At 58.8% G+C, this 25,444-nt stretch overlaps 1 protein-coding gene across 2 annotated transcripts; it reads left to right on the forward strand.

The window, feature by feature from the left end:
* Positions 1-1,533: 1,533 nt before the first annotated feature.
* Positions 1,534-25,424, forward strand: TTC38 (tetratricopeptide repeat domain 38). 2 transcript variants are annotated; one of them, XM_059081680.2, is made up of 14 exons: positions 1,534-1,838; positions 2,796-2,873; positions 5,289-5,370; positions 6,710-6,881; positions 7,726-7,899; positions 9,149-9,224; positions 12,684-12,803; positions 15,860-15,919; positions 16,763-16,801; positions 18,191-18,272; positions 20,044-20,209; positions 21,323-21,482; positions 21,706-21,779; positions 23,979-25,424. In XM_059081680.2, the coding sequence occupies exons 1-14, from the start codon at positions 1,806-1,808 to the stop codon at positions 24,070-24,072; spliced, it is 1,410 nt and encodes a 469-aa protein (XP_058937663.1). In that variant the 5' UTR covers positions 1,534-1,805; the 3' UTR covers positions 24,073-25,424. The 2 variants fall into 2 exon arrangements, with proteins under 2 accessions (XP_058937663.1, XP_066866536.1); XM_067010435.1 differs by lacking the exon at positions 12,684-12,803.
* The last annotated feature ends 20 nt before the right edge of the window (positions 25,425-25,444 follow it).

Below are 25,444 nucleotides of genomic sequence, written 5' to 3' on the forward strand. Positions count from 1 at the left end.
TCAACATTTAATGTAATTACTGTCACCATTTCATGTAATTATTGATATGGTTGGATTTAGGTCTATCACCTAATTATTTGTTTTCTTATTATCCCTGATTATCCCTTATTATCTCTGATTTTTTTTCCTTTCATTCCCCATTAATTCATTTAGCATTAGTCATTTCACACATGTTTCTCAAGCACCTACTACATACCAGGCATTTTTCTAGGCATCAGCCCTAGGCCCAGTTCTCATGGAGCTTTCATTATAATGGGGGTGAGAGACAATCAAAAATAACCCAGGCATGGTATAACACGTGTAATTTTGAGTGTGATAAGTGATATGAAGAAAAATAAGGCAGGTTGAGAGATAAGAAATGAGGATGAGATAGGGGAGTCAAGGAAGGCCTCTTGGACGAGGCACCACCTGAGCCAGCAGACCAGCAAGAAATGAGGGAGCAAGGCTCACAAAGAGCTAGGGAGCCGCATAACTAGCACAGGGAACTGTATGTTCAAGTGCGTGGAGGCAGGAACGAAGGTTAGTAGTGGGGCTGGAGTGAGCAGAGAGGAGAGAAAGTGGTGGAAGATGCCGTTGGAGAGATGGCCGATGACCAGAGCAAGCTTAGCCTCAGAGCCCACGATCATACATTTGAATTTTATCTCAAGTGGCTTGGGAAGTCTTTGGAGGGTTTTGAACAGGGAAGGGCCCTGATCTGATTTCCAGTTTGGAAGCATCCTTCTGCTGTGAGGGAGATAGACTGTAGGTGGGCAGGAGTGAAAGGAGACAGGCCAGTTAAGCGGGGTCCAGGGAAATCAAAGGGACAGGCCTGACTGCGGGAAGAACATTCGGTATGCAAGTGAGCTGGTCCTGACTCAGTTTAGGGTTAGTGATAGCGGAGGCGGTGAGCAGTGGGGAATTCAGAGGAGATGCACTTGTTAATGGATTGGCTGTCAAAGGACTGACTACGTGACTTTCAGGGCCCCGTGAAAAATGAAAATGTGGGGACGTTGTTCAAAAACTGTTAAGGATTTCAAGATGGCAACAGCTGAGCTTTCCACCAAGCACGGGGCCCTTCTAAGTGTGAGGCCCTGTACGGCTGTCCAGGTTGCACACCCATGGCCACACCCAGGGCTTGCCTACCACAGCCCCTGATTCCACTGGTTGCTCAAAGCTGCTGCCACCAGCCAACACCAGTTTCCAGGCCCAGGCCCTGCAAGGGCACAGGTCTAGGGGCCTCCAGAAGGCCCTGCTACTTGCAGGGGTGAGGGGAAGGGGAGGGAAAATGCCACCTCACATTTGTTTGGTCTCAAAGACACTCTCCCTACCCGCCACTCCAACCTCTGCCCTGGAGAGGGTGCAGGGCAAGGCCCGAACACAGGTCAAAATGACCTCTGTGAAATGTGTGCACGCGCGCGCGGCTTCCGAGGGGGACTCTTAGAGCTTGAAAGCGACCGCTGTCCCAGGGCTCCTCTGTCTCCCAGGGCACTCTGCAGTCGCCTCCCAGAAGGTCCCCACAGGGAGGAACCTCCCGGCCCGCCCTCTGGCCCTTCCGCCCCAGGCTCCCTGTCTGATGAGGGAGGCAGGGGCGCACACCAAAGCTGCTCGCCTCGAGCCCACTCGGGTTCCTGCAGCCCCGGAGAAGGGAGCCGGAGGGGTCCGCACGGGGGACCCGGCCCGGAGAGGTGGGTGTGTCCGAAGCGGACCAGTGAGCGAGCGGAGAGCGGGGGCCGCCCCGCCTCGCCCCCGGGACTCGACTCCCCGCCCCCAACCCGGAAGCCCGCGGCGGCGCGCGCAGCCCGCGCCCCCGACACCGACCCAGCACCATGGCCGCGACCGCGCCCCTGCGCGACTGCCAGGTATGCGGAGGCCGCCCCCGCCCGGGTCCCCCGCGGCCCCACGACCCCGGGGGTGGCGGGATCAGCCCTGCCAGGGGTCCGGCGGGGACACGGCCCCCGAGAGACGGGCACGCGTCCTGGGCGCACGGAAGGGACCAGAGGACGCTACTGTGACCCCCGCCTCCCCGCCCCGCGGAGACCCCAGGTCCTCCTAAGAAGCTTAGCCGCTTAACCCCGGCGCCACACGGCGGGGACGCTGGGCGTTAGTGAGAGTCTCCCACGGGACCCGCGGGGGCAGGGAGCCTGGGCCCATTTTGCACTTGAGGAAGGGGCGTTCAGAGGAGCGAGGGGACCTGCGCACAGCCACTCCGAGGAGCCGCCCGCTGGGCTGGCCGGAGTGAAGGTCATTTGTCCATACCAGGGAGTCGCCTGTCTGTGCGCCCCTGGCAAGACACCGAGACAGCGATTACAGTGAGCAGTTCAGTTAGTTGGAGATGTTTCCTGAAGGTCTGAACTAGCTGGTAAAGTGAGGAGATGAGAGGAATTGTTTTGGTGGTTGGCACCTTGCTAGCCCTTCTTCTGCCCTGGCAGACCTCCCTGCGGCCTGATCAGGGACTCCTCCTTACTGAGCGTCTGCTCCCTGGCAGACACTTTACAGTCACCCCACCGTATCCTCCAGAGCCCCGTTTCACAGAGGGGCCAGACAGGGGTCAGAGGGAGGACCTTGCCTGAGGGCACTCAGCTACTTAGAGGCCCCTGGGATTTGCATCAGGATCCGTCCCACCCAGGGCTCAGCTCGCTCTACACCGCACCGTCTGTGAAATCTGGGAGTGTGTGCCTGCCCCACAAGGATGGGTCTTATGGAAGCCCATACCCGTAGGATGATACGCATCAGCAGCTTCTGTGCTTGGGGGCTGGGGTTCGTGTGTGTTTGTTTGGAGGGCTGCGTGGAATAAGACCCCTTCTTGCTGTGTGTAGGCTTGGAAGGATGCCGGGCTCCCTCTCTCAACCCCAAGCAACGAGGCCTGCAGGCTGTTTGATGCCACCCTGACCCAGGTATGCCCGTGGAGAGAAGTGGTGGCCCCTTCTGTAACGGTCCAGGGGGAGGTTTCTTAAATTGGTGAATGGTTTTTATTTTCATTAAAAAAAATTTGGGGGGTGCATCTTATAGCTGCCTTTATTCGTGCCGCCAGCAAATGGTACTTCCACTCGTGCATAGTGATGCTCTAGCTACCGGCTAACACAGCTTGCTTAAGTTTACAGCCAAACTGCCTGTCAGCTGATGTGTTCTCCACGTAAAGCTGGTCAGCGATGACGGTGAGCTGGCACAGGACTCGAAGCTTTCACAACTTTACATCTTTATCCTGATTTTCTAAGCAATGCAGCCCGTTAACCCCATTCCTGCCCAAATCTCCTGGTAAACTCGAGCATATTAGGGCTTCCCGGGGACCTGAACGTTCTTCATAATGCTTTGAAGCATCCGTGCACAGGACCAATGGCTCAGGCCGCTCCAAAGCCCCAATGTCAACGTCTCAGAAAGTGATGGATGCTTTTTAAACTGCATGCAGACTTGAGAAATCTATTGCGACAGAATCCATGTACCTGTACCCCCAGGGCGTGGGAACAGTTCTGCCTGCCCCAGGGCACGGCTGAGAGGTCCCCCAAGTGGCAGGAGTTGGCCTGTGAGGGTGCCGAGGGTTTGGTGTGGGGCTCCTCCATTTCAGGCATGGGGCCCCTCGCCTGGGGCTAATCTGTGAATTTACTGCTCCCACCAATGGCTGTTCTAAGACCTTCCACCGTATTACCAGTCATTTCTAACACCAGTGAAGGAGCCTATAGTCTTAGAACTAGGGGAGTCTCAGAGGTAAGGTCCAAATACTTTGCTTGACAGGTGGGGAAACTGAGGTCCAGAGAGCTGAGCTGACCCTTTTTGGTACACGGGCCTCTCACTGCCGTGGCCTCTCCCGTTGCAGAGCACAGGCTCCAGACGCGCAGGCTCAGCGGCCACGGCTCACGGGCCCAGCCGCTCCGTGGCACGTGGGGATTCCTCTGGACCGGGGCACGAACCCGCGTCCCCTGCATCGGCAGGCGGACTCTCAACCACTGCACCACCAGGGAAGCCCTTCACATTTTTTTTTTTGAGCTGACTCTTGCAGTGAGTTAGAACAGCAGGATGCACCTAGGTCTAGACACACTGATGGAAAACCAGAGCTGGGCTTTTTCAAGGGCGGTGAAATCGCTACCTACTGATTCTTTCCATGCAGCATAAGGGCCAAGGAAGCCTCTAGAAACATAAGGGCCATACAAGAAACAACTGGTGAAATGCCGTCAGCTTGCCAAGGGCCTCCACTGTGTGCATTTGAGCTCTTTGTCTATTTGTCCCCTTCCCGCAACTTTTGGCCTCTGCAGAGCACAGTTTTCTGCAGGGAAAGTTCTCCAGTGCAGCGGCAGCCACCCCACCTCTACCGCCGCCCCTGCTGTGCGTCTGCGTCTCTGTGCCAACTCCCTTGTGTCTTGTTAAAATACATGTGCCAATTCTCTGTAGATGTAAGTTGGACAACTGATAGGGCACATTCTAAAATTTAATGCATTATTATGGTTTTAGGATTTTTAAAAATTAAGACCTGGGTCAGGTATTTTTCATTTAAAATGTGTTTGCTGGGACTTCCCTGGTGGTCCAGTGATTAAGAATCCGTCTTGCAATTCAGGAGACGCTGGTTCAATCCCTGGTCGGGGAACTAAGATCCCACATGCCGCGGGGCAACAAAGCCCACGCACCACAACAAGAGAGAAGCCCGCATGCCTCAACGAAATATCCCGCGTGCCACAACTAAGACCCGACACAGACAAAAAGTAAATAAATATTTTTAAAAAATTAGGGGCTTCCCTGGTGGCGCAGTGGTTGGGAATCCCACACGCAGCAATGAAGACCCAACGCAGCCAAAAATAAATAAAATAAATAGATTTATTTTTAAAAAATTAGGCATAATAAAAAGACTAGAAAGAAATACACCAAATTGTCAAAAATGATAGTGAGATGAGATTAAGGATATTTTTGATCTTTTGGCTTTCATGCCTCTTCCTTTCTATAATGAATGTTTACTGTGATTCTTTTTTAAAGGAATGAATAGGAAGTAGCAAGGTTCCTATTTTGGTACCCAACGTCAAGGCCCCTCTTGGGGCTGACGAGGCCGACACGGTGGGCAGGTCACCTGTCAGGAAGAACCTTCCTTTAGATGTTCCTTTGTTGGAAACGGTCGCCTCACCAGCCCTAGAAAATGTGCCTTCAGTTCCGTGTATTCAGCCTCTTCATATGAAATCAACCCAGTTATGTTTTCTTTGAGCTGAGCTCCAGAAAATACCAGTGTTCTAGAAAGAAAAAAAAAAAAAATCAAGGTTTAGAAACAAGCCTTCATTTACATGAACTAAAAACTCCCTGGGGACAGCTTAGTTTCACCTTTTAAATTTCAGTACGTAAAATGGACCAATGACCAGAGTCTTGGTGGCATTGAGGGGTGCCTGTCAAAGCTCAGAGCAGCAGATCCGAACTTCGGTGAGTGATGCTTTCCCTGGGTTGAGGAGCCCTGTTTCTCGAGTCCAGCCCCCTGACTGTTTCCCTGACTGCAGGACTCGGTTGGGGAGGGCGGGGCTGGCGGCAGTGACCAGGTTGTGAGGGAGGAAAGGTGATCGCCACCACTGTACTTGGAGTAACAGCTGCTCCCGTAAAGATGCCAGGTTCTATCGAAGGTGTCTTTCAAACTTCTCCTTAACCGTACGTCAGTTCTGCAGGGAAGACACTGATCCCATGTCTCATAGGAGGAAACGGAGATTCAGAGAGAGTAGAGAGTAAGAAATATACCCAAAGCCACCCAGCTGGTAGCTGGGGCTCTGGGATCAGACAAGGCTGTCTCAGTCCAAAGCCTGGACCCCTCGGAACACAAGAAGTGGCCACTGCAGCCTCTCTGGGCACTAGCGAGGCCAACCCCACAGCAGCTGTGACGGGGAGGGCTGACCTGGTGACAGAGGCTGCCGTCACAGGCAAGCCATGTGCGTGGCAGGCACGCGGGCGGCGTCAGCCCAGTGCATTCTGGAACCCCAGGAGGGTGGCCCAGTGTGGGTGAGGTTCTGGGCTGGGCAGAAGGGCTGAGGACGGGAGGGCAGCAGGGACCCCCACTGCGGCCAGGTCCCACTGAGGGCAAGGGGTGCAGAATAGGGGATGAAGGGAGCTGTCACGGGAGCCAGTGTCCAGGCGTGAGCTCAGGTTCTCCGAGCAGACCCTGGCCCCAGGTCAGAAGCAGGGGCCACACGGGTGGTCCTGGCACTGTGGTTGGGTCCTAGGTCCCAAGCCTGGGCCAAGGACTGAGTTCCAAATGCCAGCGGATATCCTACCTCTGTCAAGGCTGGGGCTGGGAAGCCCAGCTAGGACCTGGGGGCCGGCACACCTGCCAGCCAGGCTCCTACAAGGGCCACAAGGCACACCCCCATCTTCCTCGTCCCCTGAGCTCTCAGCGAATGAGAGCAGCCCAGACAGGATCATGGTTTCTGTCCTCTGGGGACCAGCCCCCCGACAGCATCTACCGGGTGGCCCTTGGGAGGCCCTGTGCTGGTGGTAGTGACAGTAGCAGCTGAGAGGGAAGCAGGTGGGGCTCCAGAGGAGCCTGTAGGCAGCCTCTAAGCAGTTCACCTGGTGAGGGGGGGGCAGGTGGTCCACACGTTGGCAGTCCCCAGAATGCCCTCCACGTGCCCGGTGAGGAGCTGAGTTCTGGACCGTCGGTGGGGACACACCCTACCGGCCGCCTGGCTTGCCCCTCCTGGGACGTTGGGTGTTTATTTCACATGCGGGGCTGGGTGGCACCGTCTGAATCACCAGCTGTTTTCCCACCTTTCGCCAGCCCTGGGCCACGCCATCGCTAATGGCCTCATTCTGATTGGAACCGGAAGCTCCGTGAGGCTGGACAAAGAGCTGGACCTGGCCGTGAAGACGATGGTGGAGATTTCCAAAGCTCAGCCCCTGACACAGCGGGAACGGCTGCACGTGTCTGCAGTAGAGACCTTTGCCAAGGGGTGAGGGGCCTCCCTGGGCCGGGGGCTGGCGCTCCGAGGCCACACTGGGCGATGCCACGGGCTGCCCCCGCGCCGTGCAGAGGGGGCCTCGGGGGGATTCTCACCCTGACTCCCGTGCCCGCCTGATTGAGAATCGCCTCCTGCCTGCTGCTCTGTCCTCAGCTGACTGCTGAGTGAGGACGTGGTTGGTTGGGACTCCCAGGTTAGCATGCAGAGCAACTTACTGTGTTTCGTTACATAAATTGGTTATTATTTTCATTACAAAAATAGTAGCACCACAGTCCAGAGACAGATAAGAGACAGGAGAGAGAAGAAAACCCTCGCCATTATGCTGCTGGTCCTCACACACCCTGTGAGCATCTGCTGTTCCCACGGCTGTCCGTCCCCCTGTGTGCGGGAGTCCTGACCCTGACGCCTGCCCCCAGGACAGCCCCTGTGTCTGCTTGGGCAGGAGAGTTGCCCGCAGAGCTGGGTGACCTGAGCTGATGCTACAGGCGTTCCGAAGCAGTGACAGAGAGAGTTCTGTCCTGGTGTTTCTGGCAAGTGGGTGCGGATGTCAGCACGGGGGTGGGATTCCACCTCTCGGGCTTCCTGCAGCTGGTTCACGGTCTCAGGTGAAATTGTCTTTGGTAACGTGTTAAGCTAGTTTTTTTTTCTTGAATTAGAGAGTAAAACTTCCCACTGAAGCTTTTCAGTTTTCTGAGCCACAACCTAACGTAGAAACTTACATGTATCTTTTAACCAGTTCAGTACAGGCTGTGACACTGGCAGGAAATTAAGCCTTTTCCACTCCTCGTGTGTGAACTGTGTTCAGTGTTGCTGAGAAACTTCTCTTGGCTTCCAGGAACCTTCCAAAAGCCTGTGAGCTGTGGGAACAGATTCTCCAGGACTACCCGACAGACATGTTGGCCCTGAAATTTTCCCACGATGCCTATTTTTACCTGGGCTACCAGGAACAGATGAGAGATTCTGTGGCTCGAATTTATCCCTTCTGGACACCCGACATACCCCTTAGCAGGTAGGTGCCAGCTGGAAACCACATCGTTTCTGGTTCTTAGTCTCTCTCCTCTGCCCTAAAAACATGGCAACTCTCCTGGCCCTGCCCTGAAACTAGTGAGACTACTGTTGTTATTTCCTAGTTCTTTATAGTGAAAAGGTGGGACTTCCCTGATGATCCAGTGGTTGGAACTTCACGCTTCCATTGCAGGGGGTGCGGGTTCGACCCCTGGTCGGGGTACTAAGATCCCGATAGCCACAAAGCTCAGCCAAAAAAAAAAAAAAAAAAGTGAAAAGGCTTCACGTCTTCATTTGACCTTTATCCCGTCCTGGGAATGAGGTAATACTCTTATATATCAGTCAGCACAAGATAATTTTTGCCGCAGTAACAAACATCCTCTAGATCTTTTTCTCTGCAGCTTATTACAACAAAGGTTAGTTTCTCACTGTCCATCATAGGAGAGCTGAGGCTCCACCCCGCTGTCGCCCTCCAGGATCCCAGTAACTGCTCTCGGGATACACCAGCTGCTAGGAGGGAAAGGAGCTCTCCTGAGGGACTCACAATGGCATTAGTGCTCAGAGTGAAGGGGGTGCCCTGCAGCTCCCGAGTCACTGGTCAAATCCAGTCACCCACTCACAGGGGGCCAGGAAATGCAGCTCTACTTTGGGCTGGGAGGAGAGGGAGGCCTGGAATAACCATGAACAGCCCTCGGGACCACGGCGCACGATCACCTCCGTTGCATTTTAGTCATAGGATTGTTGTGAAGGTCAAGTGGAGTGATAGGTTGAAGAGCTGTATTAGTCAGGGTTCTCCAGAGAACAGAACCAATAGGATGTGCATGTCTGTATCTATATCTGTGCTATTTACATATATATATGGAGCGGGGGTGGGGGGGGAAGTTATTTTTTTTAAGGCATTGGCTCTGTGGCTGTGGGGACTGGCAAGTCTGAAATCACTCCAGTCTCTGCCTTCGTCTCCACATGACTGTCTGTCCTTTGTGTGTGTGTCCATGTGTGTCTGTGCCCAAACCTTCCTCCTTCTCCTTTCTCTTATAAGGACATCAGTCATTGGATGTAGGGCCCAGCCTAATCCAGGATGACCTCATCTTAACTTGAGCTTGATGATGATCTGCAAAGACTCTAATTCCAAGTTAGGGCATATGGTTAAACGTACCATTTTGGGAGAGACACAGTTCGACTGACACGGGTTATGTTGAGGGTTGAACGGTTCTAGTGCACTTTAAAAAAAAATAATTTTCTTCTGTTTTCAGCTACGTGAAAGGCATGTATTCTTTCGGACTGATGGAAACCAACTTCTACGATCGGGCAGAAAAGCTCGCCAAAGAGGTAAGTGGGCCCTTCCTGAGATGCCTGAGCCCTTGTGGAGTGGGGTCAGGTGGAGGAGAGCACGCCAGGAGCACTGCAGCCCACCCACTCAGGGCCTCGTTTCCTACCAGGAGGGCTCATGTTAACAGAGAGGGCAGCTCCCTCCCGTCACCTTTTCCCCACCTTGGGTTTGCAGAGCCGCCTTGCTCAGCAAACTCCCCACCCGGGCCAGGAAGGCGAATGAGGCCCAGAGAGGTTCCGTCCACCCCTCTTGCCCTGGGTCACACGGAGTGGCAGCTCTGCACGCCCCCAGCTCAGTGTCTCCAGGGCCCACAGTTTGCGCTGCTGGACCCAAACTTTGTAGGTGGGGAAGCGAGTATCAGCGTTACCTCTCCCACCTGGGACCTCACGTTTCTAAGTGTCACTGACTTCACCAAGCCTCTAGGAGCTGACAGATGAGTGATGAGTGAGGCTTGTCACCGAAAATTCAATGAACTATCAGGTTAAGAAAAAAAAAAAAAAGGGAATTTTATTCGAGCCAACTGAGGACTGTAACCCAGGAAGCAGATTCTCAGAAAGTTCTGAGAACTGTTCAGCCTGTTGGAAATAAAAGGTACAGTCACACAGTCATCTACCTTTTGGAGACAAAGGATCGTACATCAAAATGACATCCTGATGTTTTACGTAAAGGTCACCAAGGATACATAGTCCGGATAAGCACAGACGAAGCAAGCAGTGAGTCACCATGACCCCCTACAGAGCTGGGGAAGGACGCGTTCTTTTAAGAACTTACATTGCTAGCCTCAGAAAAAAGGGAAGAATTGATCTTTACAGTCCAGCAGGTACTCCCGTCTTTGAGGAGCGCTGGCGGATGGAGGGAGGGAGGAGGCCCAGACAAGCCCAGAGAGAGAACTTTGCGTTTAATTTGTCTTGTCCTGCCTTAAGCTTTAAATTTTATTTCATCAGACTGCTTCCAGTGGGCCCTGACCTGGCGTTGGGGTCCTGCCGGCCAGCCCTTCTCTTGAGCACCGCCCCCATCCGGAGGGAGCAGCGGCCCAGGGTGCAGAACAGAGTGGGGTGCTAAGCGCTTCCTGCCGGCCCGGGCCCCTCCTTCTGTGCTGGTGGAGATGGGCTGGCTGGCACCGTGGACGTGCCTCGCTCGCAGGCCCGGGAGCCGCAGCATCTCTGGCTCTCAGAGTCCCTCTCCAGCTCCTCCTCTCGCGAGGGTGGAAACTGAGTCCCAGGGAGGGGCCGCCGCGCACAAGGGGGTGACAGCCACTCCTGTGCCCGGCTCAGGGCTGGCACCCGATGTACACGCCGCTCCTGTCGGCTCGGTCCTCTGCGGCGGGGCAATGAACTCTTCATTGCCCAGAGGAGGGCGGCCAGGCCCAGAGAGGCCGAGGCCACGGCCACACAGCTCACAGAAGGCAGAGCCACGGTCCCCCAGGCCACCTGAGCACAGTCCTTCATGCTGCCTGGACAGACCTGCTCCCCAGCACCCAGCCAGGGCTCTCCCCCCAGTCTTTGCCCTAGTTGGCTCCCAGGACACCCCTCCCTGGGAGACAGCCAGCACCCTCCGGGGGGCCGCAGGGCCCGTGGGGTCTCTGGCAACTACTCCACGTATAGAATAGAGCCCAGATTTGACAGCAGGACGATGGGGCCTGTGCTTTAGCCCCGAGTCAGGCCGTTGGGGACACGGGGAGCTTCACGGCAATCGTGGCTCCATGGCCTGGGTGACCAGGCACCATCGTCCAGGGGGTCAGCTGTAGGAAGGTTCCCCCGGAGACCCTGGCAGCTGGGCCCTCCCACGGGGTGCCGTCTGTGTGGGCACCTGAGGGCTGGCAGGATGGTTCAGGAAGTCAGAGAGTGACCTAAAGGTGCAGGTTCACAGCCGCCAGGAGCAGGAAGCGGTGGGTGGTATGGGGTGCCACCCTCTTCTCCCTTCACGCCCCTTCTCCTTCAGGCGCCCACACCCTGACCCCAGCACCAGCCCACCGCAGACAGTTACTGGGCAAGGCCAGGCTTCTAGGAGAGCGAGGGTGGCCTACACAGGCTCCACTGGAGTCTGGAGAGGCCTCACGCTGGTGACACGTGGGCCTCGGGTGCAGGCCGGACGCCCGCCCGGGGCAGGAAGAGCAAAGGGCAGCTGTCGGGAAAGGAGAGCGGCGGCCAGAGTTCAGGGCCACGGAGCGCCTGCTCGACTGAGGCTTAGGGCGGAGGTGGGCGGGCCGGGTGCTGGGAGCAAAGTCTGCGGGCAGGCAGGGCCGGATCGCTCTGGCCTTGTAGACTCCGGCCCAGGGAACCTCGGGAGGGAGCCGGCCAGGAACCGCTCAGCGAGGGGCGGGGAGCTTAATCCCAGCAGGGGGATGAGAGCAGCCCCGCTGCCCTGAGCCTCTGCCTTCCACAGCACGCTTAGCAGGTCCCTCCAGCCTGCTCAGCTGCGCCCCTGGGGGCTCCTGGAGGGTCCTGGTCCTGCAGGGCTCTGCCCCGGGCTGCCCGCCGTTCCCTGCAGACGTGGCCTTTCTCTGTGTCCCCACGTGGACTGGTTGGGCCCGTGCAAGTCAGGGCTGCAGCAGGGAGGTGGGGCTTGCTGGGGACCACCTGCCAGCATAGACACCGCAGCAGGTGCCAGGCCAGGCGTGAAGGTGCTGGGCCTTCCCGACTCTGCTTCTGTGAAAGGCGTGGGTGCCTGAGGTGGCAGGGCTGGGGGGACCCCGTGATCAGGTGTGGAGGACCTGGGCGCGTGTGGATGGTCCACAGGCCCACGGTGAGCCTCGGCTTACTGCTCTGTGCCAGGATCAGTAGGCGCCCAGTAGCCATGAGCTAAACTACCCGCCGTGAGATGGGAGTCGGACCTCGTGTCCCGCCTGCCATGTCGTCACTGTCAAGTCCAACGGTCGTCGGAGCGGCTCTTGTTGTTACTAGCAGTGATGCCAGAACGAGCCCGGAAAGCCACACATGCGGTCCTTGCGTGCGTGCGGTCCTTGCACGTGTGCTAGTCGGGAGGGGCAGCCGAGAGCCCCGGGAGCACACACACTCAGTGTGTGTGACACTCTCAGTGTCCACTGGTCTCCACGGCAGTTGCGAGAGGAAGGCGGCCTTACTTCTCACCACAGGGGAAAGTGGGCAGTGACTCAGCTGTATGCAGGAGGCTGGGGACCTGGCGGTTGGATGAGCCCCTGCTTTGGAGAGACCCCAGTGCCACCCAACTGTGTGGGCCCCGGGCAAGTCACTTAGCCTCTCTGAGCCTTAGTTTCCTCATTTGTGAAATGGGCAGCGATACCCTCTCTGGCGGCATCTGGTGTTTGGTCAACGGGCTGGTCTTTGGGGTCGTTAGTTTGAGGCAGAGCCCAGGCCCCTTGCTTGCTCAGGACCCTCGTGCCCCGGCACGGCTTGGGGACGCCTTGTCACCGGGCAGCCTGCCTCACCCATGTTATCTCGGCTTGTCCCCCACCCGACCCCCACACCCCCGCCATGTAGGCTTTATCTGTGAACCCGACGGACGCGTGGTCGGTGCACACCATCGCCCATATTCATGAGATGAAAGCAGAGGTCCAGGATGGATTGGAGTTCATGCAGCGCTCAGAAACCCACTGGAAGGTACGATTCGAGTCCGTCCACCTGCCTGGAAAATTCTGTTTGTTCCCCCAGGTTAAGCCAGGGATTAACGGATGGAGTTACAAGGCGTGGCTTAGTTCTGGGGAAAACTCATCTTCTACTTGGAGGCATTTCTGCCAAGCCAACGAATCCCCTGGGAACCCCACGGCTTCCCCACAGCTGCTGATGTCTTGAAGGTGTTTCTAGACTTGGCTGTGGCCTGAGGTTGTAGAAGGGATGGATGAGAAAGGGGAGACAGGGGCCCAGCAGGGGTGAGAACTGTGAACTCACTGGCCAGCAGACCCGACACAGACCCCAGAGCCACAGAGCATCCTCAGGGAGCACGCGGTGCAGCCAGGGGGTGATGGCAGGGATGGCGGCCCAGCCGCTGTCGGTGGGGCTGGTGTGCGGGGCTCAGGGCCCTGGTGAGGCAGCAGCGTGGATAACACCCAGACCCCTCAAGCCCTTCCAGACCCCTTCCTGGGGTCTTAACACCCGGGGCCTCCCCGCTCCCACTCCTGGCGCCAGCCTGCACCCAGCTGCTGTGGCCCTCCCTCTGCATATGCCCCTGTTGTCCTTGAGTTTGTCTCCGGCATATACAGCCTGGCCACCTGTCCACGTGCGGTCTGCTGCTCTGCCCTTCTCTGTGCTATGCTGGGCTTCCCAGGGCACCGCCGGCCAAGACAGTGAGTCTCTGCCAGGGCCTGGCACCGAGCAGCAGGTGCTCAGTGATTGAGCAAACCACGGAGAGACCAGGAACCAGGCAGGGAACAGGGGGCTGGCATGGTCGCCTTAGTTCCTCCCAGCAGCTCCCCGGCCTGGGACAGGCCAGCGAGAAGTAATTTACAAGAAGGCAGATTCCTGGCTTCTCCGAGAGGGGTGTTACGTAGAGCAGGCGAACTGGTGTAAGATAACCTTTGAGAACTATAATCTCATTCGATTCACACTCAGATCTTGTTTTTTCTTCGGCTGCTTTGGGTCCTCATTGCTGCGCGTGGGCTTTCCTTAGTTGCAGCGAGCAGGGCCCACTCTTCGTTGCGGTCCGCGGGCTTCTCATTGCGGTGGCTTCTCCTGTTGCGGAGCACAGGCTCCAGGCGCACGGGCTTCAGTAGCTGTGGCACATGGGCTCAGTAGTTGTGGCTCGCAGGCTCCAGAGTGCAGGTTCAGTAGTTGTGGCGCACGGACTTAGTTGCTCCGCGGCATGTGGGATCTTCCCGGACCAGGGATGGAAACCGCGTCCCCTGCATCGGCAGGCGGAGTCTCAACCACGGCGCCACCAGGGAAGCCCCACACTCTGATCTTTTTTTTTTTTTGGTGGTGGTGGTGGCACGCGGGCCTCTCACTGTGCGGCCTCTCCCGTTGCGGAGCACAGGCTCCGGACGCGCAGGCTCAGAGGCCACGGCTCACGGGCCCAGCCGCTCCGCGGCATGTGGGATCCTCGCGGACCGGGGCACGAACCCGCGTCCCCTGCATCGGCAGGCGGACTCTCAACCGCTGCCCCGCTAGGGAAGCCCCTCAGATCTTTTTAAAGATCCGCAAACGCTGGGCACAAGCTGGTCCCTGGGTGGGGGTGGGGGTCCAGTGTGGGTCGGCCCCTTGTCCTCGGGCTCCCCCGGCAGGTACTGACGGGGTGGAGGGCCCACCAGAGTTGCCGTGTCCTCTGAGAGGGAGGCCGCGGAGGCCTGGCCAGGGCCAGATCATTTGCATTCCATTTACTTCGTGCCCTCAGACTCCGATTTTCCTGGGCCTGGGTGCCTGAGGCCTGGTCTACCCCAGGACGAGAACGTGATCCCCCTGGGCCTCAGTTTCCCTACCTGAAAACCTGCTGTTGCAACGACTGCGAAGCCCTTGCCCCGGAGGAGTCCCCATCGGTGTTAGTCCGATGTAACAGGCAGCCCGAGGTGGCTGGGGCCATCTCCAACAGGCGCTCGTACCCTGATGCCTGCACACGTCCCTGCAGTGGCTCCTGCCAGCCTCTGGCCTGGCTGCACAGCCCTGGGGTGGACGATGTGGCCTGGGTCTCCCTTTCCTCCTCCTCCAGCACCTGCCCCAGGCATTTGGCTGTGGCTCAGTCCAGTCTCCAGTCACTGCGCCAGGCTGTGCCCCTCCCTGGGGACCCCACTGAGAGTCCTACCCAGACCTCTCTGTCCTCAAAAGGCCCGTCAAGTGGAGCGAGCAGTTCCCTGGCAGCGCATGACCGCACCATGCCAGGGGCATTCTTGGGGATGTGGAAACCCAGAGGAGGCATCCCACCCAACCGGGCTTGAGGGAGAAACAGTCAGGGAAGGCTTCCTGGAGGAGGCAACGTATGAGCTGAGTATTGCAGGGTGAGTAGGTGTTTGCTAGGCAAAGGACAGAGAGATGTAGGATCAGCCTAAGCAAAGGCTCCAAGGCCTACGGTGGCCTGTAAGGGAGAGGGGAGTTGGGTGGATTGGCACCCTCAAATACAGGTGCCAGGTAGACGTGGGCCGTGGAGGAGGCATCGTCAGTTCCTTTTCGGGAGATGGGAGGTGGTATCCAGGCAGAGAAGGAAGTGTCAGCCGCAGCCTCGTAGGCTAGTGTTCCCGGTAGGGCCAAAAGCGTACCAGCTGCAGCAGCCTAGATGTCACCCCATTCCCCTTATTCTGCGGGCTCTGACAGGACCTGCAGGGAGTTTGGCCCTGGGCTCACTGATCCGTAGGGTTTTCCTGGATGCATTGCATTGTTTGGACACAGCGGGCCTCTGCAGCCGTTCGCATAGACTTATTCATTTTCTCCACTCCACACGTAAGGAAGGTGAGGCTTTGGTTCTCCTGCCTTCTCGCTCTGGGGCCAAGATGCCAGCCTGCCGCAGCCTCACCTTCCTCAGAAAACTCAGGCACACCACTCGCCGAGGCTCAGAGGCAAAGGGGAAGATGGGCCGTGGACTTGCCGGCACAGGCCGGCCAGGGCGGGTGCCTGCGAAGTGTCTCCTGCGTTCAGAGCTGTGGTGCTCTGCATTGGCACAAAACAACAGCTGCTTCCCCCCTCCCCCCGACAGGCTGTCAGATTTTTCTCTCATTCTCTCGTTCTTTCCCCAGGGCTCTGATATGCTTGCTTGTCATAATTATTGGCACTGGGCTTTATATCTGATTGAAAAGGTAAGACGACCGGCTGTCTTGTCCTATAAAGATGTCCAAGGAAAGAAATGTTTTTCTACCTTTTGCTATACTTTGTATCCTGTGGAGCAGTACGGTGTGGTTGCAGATTTCAGTGGTGTCCTGATGCAACAGACCACTCATGTTTTCACATAGCTTTTCAGGCTTAAACTGCTTTAGGTATTTTGCACTGTCTGGACTTGCAAATCACGTGTATTGTGTGCCGTTTGTGGAGACAGGGTAGCCTGAGCGCCTGCCGCTGTAGCGGACTGCTAGGCTCCCACCTCACGGTTGTAGCTGAATGAACCATGGGACCCTCCGAATGCTTTGCCCCGCTGGCAGTGAGGGTGTGGGGACACCCTTGACCCCAGTGATTCCACCACTGGGTCCCATTTATAAGGGTTTGTCTTAAAGTTTATAGTAGAGAAAATCTAGAAGCTCCCTAAATGTCCAAAGAGAAATGCTTGGAAGGTGAGGACCCACCCTGTAACGACAGGCGGAATGCAATGATACAGTGTCTCCAAGAAAGCAGTGAACGCAACTGAACGGGCAGTAAGGAAAGGAAAGGGGAAAACAATCCTACGTGAAAAAGCTGGCAGCCGCTTGACAAGCGCTTCATAGGAAGAATAATGCTTTCGCAGAAAGGGCTCCCTTAGCGGCAGCAGCTTCTGCTGTGTCTTCTGCACGGAGGAGCGAAGGGCTGGGGCAGAGGTGGGCTCCTCTCCTCCCATCCTGAGACCCACCACGGCTGTGGGGCAGGGGCTTTGTCGAGGCCATTTGCAATTCATGTCTCAGCATCACATTTCACCCCCTCCACGTGTTAATCCCGGAACTTCATTTTTCCAGGGCGAATACGAGGCCGCGTTGACCATTTATGATGACCACGTAAGTCCACGCCTGCACCCGATTCGGTTTACTGCAGCGATTTACCCTTCAGCCTCTAACAGATCTTTGAGCCGATCAGCATTACCCCAGCTGGAGTAAGAGCACAGCTCTCGTGTAAGACCTCACGGCATTGATTCTCTCGCAGAGCGGTGTCGAAACCCAGAATGGGATTTGACTCTGTTTGCCCGTGGGCGTCGGTAGATTGCACATCTCATTTGGTCGTCTCTGAAATCTCAGGCTTCCCTCCAGTCATTTTATTTTATTTTATTTTAAAATGTATTTGAATGTTCTTTTTCAGAAGAAATTTATTTATTTATTTATTTATTTTTGGCTGCATTGGGTCTTCGTTGCTGTGCACAGGCTTTTCTCTAGTTGCGAGAGCTAGGGCTACTCTTCGTTGTGGTGTGCGGGCTTCTCATTGCGGTGGCTTCTCTTGTTGCGGAGCACGGGCTCTAGGCACGTGGGCTTCAGTAGTCGCACCACGTGGGCTCAGTAGTTGTGGCTCGCGGGCTTAGTTGCTCCGCGGCACGTGGGATCTTCCCGGACCAGGGATCGAACCCGTGTCCCCTGCATCGGCAGGTGGATTCTTAACCACTGAGCCACCAGGGAAGCCCCCCAGGAATTTTTTTTTCCTGTAGTAATATATACATAGCATATTTTACCGTTTTAACCAGTTTTGAGTGTACGGTTCTGTAGCATTAAGTATATTCACGTGGTTGTGCAGCCATCACCACCATCCGTTTCTGGAACTTTTTCATCTTTCCAAACTGAAACTCCTGGCCTACTAAACACCAACTCCCTATTCCCCCTGCCTCCACCCCCTAGGTATGTTTAAGAGGCAAAAAAAAAAAAAAAAGCCTAACTTGCAACTGCTGGGGACCCCACCATGGGCTTAATAGCAGAGCCTGGGGTCACAAAAATGCTTGTAATTTGAGGATCTAAACCCCAGAGGAAAATACTCGGTAAAGTTTCCTATAAATCGTCCTCTCGAGTTGTCGGGATTTCGTAGTAGCGAGTGAAGGGTGACAAGAGCTGTGTGCCGTGAGATGCAGACCAGCTGAATGTGGAACCGTGGTCGGGCGAGATGATGCTCTGCCATCATAGTCCAGGGCTGGGGGCAGGAGGTGACAGGTGCCAGGGCCCGGCGGGTACTCCCCCAGGTGCCAGGGCGGTGGGCTCTTTCTCAAGCCTGTCCAGCGTCCCTTGGGCACCTGGGGCGGTCCACGCCCTCGGAGAGGGGAATGGCCCTGAGAGTTGGGGTGGAGGGGACACCGGTGGTGGCTCCTGTTGGCTGAGGGCTGGCTCTGCCCAGGCCCTACACACGGCCCAGGTGGGTGGACTCTGGCCGTCCCTGCAGCCCCTCATCCCCTACCCGCCCTTGTCTTCCAGATCCTCCCAAGCCTGCAGGTCAGCGGGGCGATGCTGGACGTGGTGGACAGCTGCTCCATGCTCTTCCGGCTGCAGATGGAAGGTACCCGATCTGGGCCTTCTCCTTTGGCTCTTCTCCTCCCACCCGACGAGGGGACAGTGCCACGGCCTGGGCTCAGGCCGGCAGGAGCTCATTAGCGAGTTTCTCCAGGGCCCGCTCCCGGTCCTGGGACGGCGCGGCTTCGGGTACCAGCTCTGCTGCTGCCTTCCAGCTGGCCTGAGGCCGGTGAGCCAGGCCACTGCTGCCCTTTCTCCCAGTTCCCTCGGCTCCTCGGTGGGCGGGCCTCAGGCTCCGAGTCCTGCTGGCACCTGCCGTTCCCACAGCCTACCTGCCAGGCCTGCGTGGCGCGGGTGGCACCTGGCCACCCGTCTTCGGGTGCCACCTCAGTTTCTCAACTCCCTGGGATTTCAGAGGGAGGGTTTTCCCAACAGTGTCATGCGGTGCGCTCTTCAGGGAGCCTGCCTGGGGTTGCCCATAGCCCTGAGGGCTGCGGAAGGCCGATGGCCAACCACTGGGGTACCAGAGAGCTCTCCCCTCTCCCCCAGGCTCAGCGGAGCCCAACCTGTACCCGCTGTAGGTCCTGGGTCAGTGGGGATGAGGCCCGGGCAGGACTGGCTGTTTCCGGGGTATCTGGGAAGGCTTCCTAGAGGAGGTGAAATGTGAGGCATGGAAGGGAACGTAGGGTTTTGCCGGGTGACGACAGGACAGGAGGGTACAGGTGGGAAGCAGCCTATCTGAAGCCCCCAGGACACAGAAGCCAGTGGCCTGTGCTGGGGATGAGTGACGGAGTGTGGAGTCCGTGCGCTCAGAGGAGGCTGAGAGCTGCGGAGGGAGGGTGAGGAGTGTGCCTTTCATCTGGGCCCGCGGGGAGCCCGCGGGGCAGGGCTGGCCGGGCTCTGTCCAGGAGGGGGGCTGAGCCAGGGGAGGCCGGGCTGGAGGCCGGGGCATCCGTGAGGAGCTGGGAGAACAGCGAGGGGCTCTCACGGCCGTCCAGGTGATAAGGCCGGGACCCCGTAACCCAGGCTGGTGGAGGCCTGTGTCTCTGTCCAGCCAAATCCATCCGGAACTCGGTGGAGAGGGGAGGGGTGTGGGGGCAGTTGGGTCCTGTTGACCCTTCGCCTGGGGAGGCGCAGCCTGGGCCCCCCTGAATTCGCCTGAGGAGGGGTCAGGAAGGGACGGGCCTGGCCTGGAGGCTGGGAGGCACGGTGTGGGTGCCTCGGGAGGAGGAAGGCCACTTGCTCCCTCAGCGTGCGGAGTGGAAACTCCAGAGCTGCGTCCAGCTGACAGGCGGAGAAACAGAAGTCAAGGGCAACGACAAGGTCACGGGAGGAGCCTGCCAGGGGCCGTAGGAAACTCGGGTAACTTGCAGGAGCGGAGAGGGACAGGAGGCGGGGGGTGGCGGTGCAAAGCGGAGCAGAGGAGGGCCTGTCGAGAGTCGGAACCCCAGACCCAGAGGCGGAAGGATGCTTTTTATGAATTCCGCCGTGCTGTGCTGTGTCAGGTGCCTGCCCGGTGAGAACCACGGGAAGCATTTTAAAAGTGGTTTGGGGTTTGTCAAAGGGGCCGGAGACTTCATGGAATACCCTTCCATAGCCTTTTTTTTGTTTTTTTTTAAATTTGCTTTCTACCTTACCCGTGTGCCGCTTTTACGATTAAACAAAGTTAATATAAACCGGCCCCCAAAGCCTAAGCCCGAGGCCAGACACCGCTGCCAGCGTCACCCGGCCTCCTCACCTGGAGCCACCCGTGGGTGCCAGAGGCCCGTGCGCACAGCGCTCACGCCGGGCCTGCGGGTGTCCCCCCGTGTCCCCAGGGGTGTCTGTGGGTGAGCGGTGGCAAGATGTCCTGTCTGTGACCCGGAAGCACAGCCGAGACCACATCCTGCTCTTCAACGATGTGCACTTCCTGATGGCGTCCCTGGGCGCCGGGGACTCCCGGACCACGCAAGAGCTGCTGACCACCCTACGTGACGCCAGCGAGTACGCGGAGGGGCCGGGGCCGCCGGGGGGACCCCCACCCTGCTGAGAGGGCCCTGGGCGGCTGGAGGCCCCACTGGTGGGTACAGCCGCACAGGCGCCCGTGGAGGGCGGCCCGCAGGTGTGCGCCTCCTGGGTGTCTGTCCCCGTAGGAGTGCGCCCCCCGCAAGCATGTGCCCCCGGGCGTCCGCTCCCCACCCCCCGCCCGGGCGTGCGTCCCCGCGGGCTGTGCCCTGTGAGGGTATAGTTGGCTCCCCCAGGACACAGAGCAGCCTCTCCACCCCCTAGGCCTCAATGGCCGTGTCACGCACACGGGATGCAGTGAGGCCCTGGCACCAGAGAGACCCGCCGCTCGCAGGGCCTCGGCTCTCTGATGCGAGCCTGCTTCCTCACCTGCCGGGACAGGCTGGTAGGAGAGTGAGGGCCAGTGACGTGGTGACACGCCCAGCACAGCTCCTGAGCCGGTTCCAATCACGGCGGGGGCCAGAGAGGGTCCAGGGAAGCGGGCTCTGCACAGCACGGGCCACCAAGGAGGCAGCCAGCCCTCGTCTCCTGCCTGTAGGGCTAGAGCTGTGGGACCCATGAACCCTGGTGGTTTGTCCCGGGCGCCTCGGGGAGGGTGGCCACCCACGGCCGCTTGCCCCGCCCCTCCTCCCAGGGCTGAACTGCATGAACTGGGGGCTTTGGCTGGGGACGTGGCTTCAGGCCCCCAGCCCTCACGACCCAGATCAACCGCCACCTGAGGGCAACGGGAGACAAAGCCTGCCACAGCCGTTCACTCCGGGGGCCGGCGCCAACTCCAGTGCCAGCCTGCACCTGCATTGCCCTGCGAGGGCGGCACTGCTACTCCCACTTTACAGATGAGCAAACCGAGGCCGGGCGTGGGGCATCTGCCCAAGGCCACGTTGCAGCTGGACTGAGTTTAGAGCCCAGTTCTCTCCCCTCCCTGGCGGCTTGTCCTCTGTCAGGTCACCTGATCAAAGCACCTACAGTGTCAGGCACGGAGCCAGGGATGCCGGGCTGAGGAGGAGACAGCCCCCTCCTCAGGCGCCTGAGTCGGGTGGGGGGCAGCACTAGGCCCTGCAGGACGCTGAGGGCACCCTCTCGGGCTGGCAGGTCCCCGGGAGAGAACTGGCAGCACCTCCTGGCCCGCGACGTGGGGCTGCCCTTGTGCCAGGCCCTGGTGGAGGCCCAGAGCGGGAACCCCGACGGCGCCGTGGAGCTGCTCCTGCCCATCCGCTACCGGACTGTCCAGATCGGAGGCAGCAACGCCCAGGTGAGCCAGCAGCTGCAGCGCGAGGGCCCCAGTCCAGGGGCCCCTGTGCCCCGCAGCCTCTGTCTCCGTGGTGCTGGCGCCCACGGTGTGGGAGAGTCCTTGTCGTTCGCATCCCCCGGTAAGCTTACCCCTGAGAACAGGCCAGCCTGCAGCGGGGAGGGGGCAGGCGTCCCTGTCCCTCGTCCCACGCCACAGAGCCTCCTGTGCCCACTTGACCTTTCAGAGAGACGTCTTCAACCAGTTACTGATTCACGCAGCCTTAAACTGCTCATCCAGCACCCACAAGAACGTGGCCCGGTGAGTTCCTCGTTCTGGTCCCAAAGCCCAGCTGGGAAGGACCCCGAGCACAGCCCCCTCTCACTCGGGGGTCTCCCCACAGGCTTCCAGGTGCCCAGAGGCTCCCACCTCCCTTGGCCCGAGGTGGTGCCCACCTCTGAGGCAGAGATGCGAGGCTACGGGGGTGCCTGGTTCTCCCCCTGTGAGCGTCTTCCACTTGATCAAAGGATCGGACCACCCCCACCCCCAGGCCCACCCTCCTGCCCTCCCAGCCCACTCCTCATTGCTGGCCACAGTGAGCTCCAGTTACTCTTTCAGGCCCCTGGGCCTTTGCACGTGCCACACCCTCTGCCTGGGACATCCTTTCTTCTCTTGCACCTCCCAGACGCCTACCGATCCTTTGGGCCTCAGCTCACATTCTCCTACCTGTGCTGGGGGCCGGGGGGCCGGGGAGGGAGTGGTGGGCAGGAGACCCACCACCATGCCCAGGCCGCATGGAGCTTACCTCTCCTGTGGGAACTGACACGAGGCAACCAATCCCACAGATATGTGTAAAACTGCCACGAGGGCGGGCGTATCGCCCAAGACGCTGTGATGAGTGGGCGGAGTCCGGAGGGAGGGTGCCCGGTGGACGCGACATTCTCGGCGAGGCCTGAAACCAAGCGAGTTTAACCAGGCCAGGGGTGATCTGGTTAGGAGGAGGGGTGTGGCTGGGGGATTGGGGGTGTCAGGGTAGAGGCACCCCAAGAAGAAAGCTCTACCCGTGAAGCCAGCCATCGCCGGCAGCCTTCGCTGTCCCACACCCCATTCACCTCGACCTGCACCAGCCCCTGTGCTCCCGGGGGGAGATGGGACCCCCCACCCCGTCCCTTAGGCCCTCCTGGAACGCCGAGGGGAAAGAGGGGAGCCAAGGGGTGCCGGGTGGGCAGAAGCGGTGTCGTGAGGCCCAGCAAAGCTGCCGCTGCAAGTCCAGGCTGCCCCGTGGGGCCCAGGAGGCCCTTGCCGGGCGCTCGAGGTTAGAGGTCAGGCAGAAAGTGCCAGCGTCCAAGCACAGGCATGGGGGGCCCACGGTGGGCAGGGCCCGGCTGCCCCGATGACCGTTCCAAAGCGAGCAGTGCAGGTGCTGGTGAAACAGGGGTGGACGCCGTGTCACACCTGAGTCTGGACGGACACGCTGGAAATGGTCAAACCCCGGAGCCCCCTGGACACGTGCCCCTTGCTGTCCCCGTCCGTGGCCACATGCAGTGCCGCACGCATCTCTCTAGCGGTGGAGCCGCTCGGGGAGCTCCAGGCCCGGTGTGGCACCTCTGGTGGCAGCTGGGCAGGGTGGGTGGGGCCCTTTGGACAGAGAGGAGGGTGCGGGCTTGAGCGGGGCAGCTGGGGCCAGCACATGAGCGGGGTGACGAGGTCCACGCTGGGGGGCGGGGGGCGCAGTAAGGGGTCTGCCCCTGGGAGTGCTAGGGGAGCCTGCTGCTGTCGGGGGGACGGGCACGCCCCCTCCCGGTGCCCTCCTGCCGTCCTCACACGGCTCAGCTCCCCTCCCGTCCAACGCGGAAACCCTCGGCCCCCTGCCATGATGTCCCTGCCCCAAGTGCCAGGCCCCGGCCCCTTCACCGCACCCTCAGCGCACAGAATCGCTGTTGTCAACTGTTTGGGGTCTTTGCCTTAAATGATTCTCTGTCTGTTGAAAGTTCGATTTTTCCACACCATCTCTTCCGCCTCTCGCTTTCCTGGAACATCCTCCGGCGTGGCTCCCCCCATCCCACGGGGGTGTTCTACCCTCTGGTCCCAGCATTCCGTATGGCGGGAGGATGGGCCCCGAGTTCCTGGGGCAGACGAGGCCACGGGGATGTGCTCAGCCTGAAATTTGCTGCACTCGGGCATCGCTGGGAGCGTTGTCAGGACGCTCTTTGAACACGGGACGCCCTGGGCCGGTGCGAGCCCGCGGGGCTCTGGAGTCCCCGCCCTCTCATCCTCACATCTCTGCCCACCTTCCCTCTGGCCCCCACCCCAGGCGTCCTGCCTCTGGGCCTTTGTCCCTCTAGCCCCCTCTGCCGTGATGCCGTCCCCTCCCTCCACCACTTGGGAAGGGGAGCATCTTGCTCTCTTGCCACTTCGGCCCCAGCCCGTGCTGCCTGTGTCCTGCCTTGGGGTGGAGGGACCATCCGCCCCCCCACATTCTAGGAGGTTCCAGCACAGAGCCTGTCTCCGTTTCCCCAGGAGCCTTCTGATGGAGCGAGACGCCTTGAAGCCCAACTCCCCACTGACTGCGAGGCTCCTGCGCAGGGCGGCCGCCGTCCACCTCCTGCAGTGAGCCGGCCCGGCCTCCTGCCCCGCGGAGCCTCCCCGGCCGTCGGACCAGCTGCCGCACTGGCTTCGCAGCGTTACAAGTAGCTGGAGCCTGTCGATTAGGCCCGTAAAGCGCGAAGCCCTGTAACCAGCAACGTTACAGGAAGAGGGGACAGAAATCAATTCTCAGCATGATTCTGAATCTTCTAGTCCTCGTTAGGGCCAGGGTGCAGTTTTAAGCAGTCAGAGCACCGAGGTGGGGACCGCTGTTCCACTTGCCTTGCAAATTGTATTTTCCCAGGGGACCCTTATACCTTCTGGTCGGTCAAGGGTCGGAAGGGTTGGTGCTGGGCTCAGCTGGGGGAGGGGAGTCTCCTACGCAGCCCCTGGGGGCACGCCTCCCCCCCAGCCTAGGCTGCCCCTGGGATAAACCCCTTCATTCTGTCTTCCTCCCTGTATTCCAGGAAGGTTCTGTTGTCCCACCTTTGGGGTGAGGGTTACCAATGGAGGGGGGGTGACTTGCCCAGGGTCACAGCTAGCGGAGGCCCTGCTGGCATTCACCCCAGGCCCCTGTGCTTCCTGGGAGAGGGACCCCCACCTTGCTGCCCGGGGCCTCGGCCCTTCGGCTGTCTCTGCAGAGATGTCCTCAAGCTTCTCCCTGGGCTTTGGTGGCGCTGGTTTGGGCTTGTTTTCTCTTTATTCTAAGCTGCACTTCCTAAAGGGGCCTCAGGTACCTGGTTTCCTTTGTCAGCCATGCTTTTTTTTTTTTTTTTTTTTGCAGTACACGGGCCTCTCACTGTTGTGGCCTCTCGCGTTGCGGAGCACAGGCTCCGGACGCGCAGGCTCAGCGGCCGTGGCTCACGGGCCCAGCCGCTCCGCGGCACGTGGGATCTTCCCGGACCGGGGCACGAACCCGCGTCCCCTGCATCAGCAGGCGGATTCTCAACCACTGTGCCACCAGGGAAGCCCATGTCAGCCATGCTTTTAATCATAGAAATGCACACTCACTGAGCTGGTGGTGTGCTTTCTGGGGTGTGAGGATCGAGCTCAGAGGTTGCCTTGCTGTGGCAAAAACCAAAGCATTGTGACGTGGCTTGAACAAGATCTGAGCCAGTTTTATAAATGCTGCCTCGGTCTCCTTCCCCATCAGTAACCTGGCCCTGACGGCCCCCACCGAGCACGCTGCAGGTCTCGGGAGAACGTGCCGACTCGGCCGTGCTGTGAGGGGCGATCCCAGCCCATAGATGTTTCTCAGGTTCCTTCGGTGCAAACTGAAATTAGCTAGAGACTCAGGGGGGCAGGTCTCCTGGGAGGCAGCAGACACCTGCAAATCGACTAGACAAATTCCTGGGATTAAAATAAATTAATTAATCGGTTCCTTTGACTAACTGTTGCTG

This window comes from Kogia breviceps, chromosome 12 (assembly GCF_026419965.1).
Source record: "Kogia breviceps isolate mKogBre1 chromosome 12, mKogBre1 haplotype 1, whole genome shotgun sequence".
NCBI classification, from domain to species: domain Eukaryota; kingdom Metazoa; phylum Chordata; class Mammalia; order Artiodactyla; family Physeteridae; genus Kogia; species Kogia breviceps.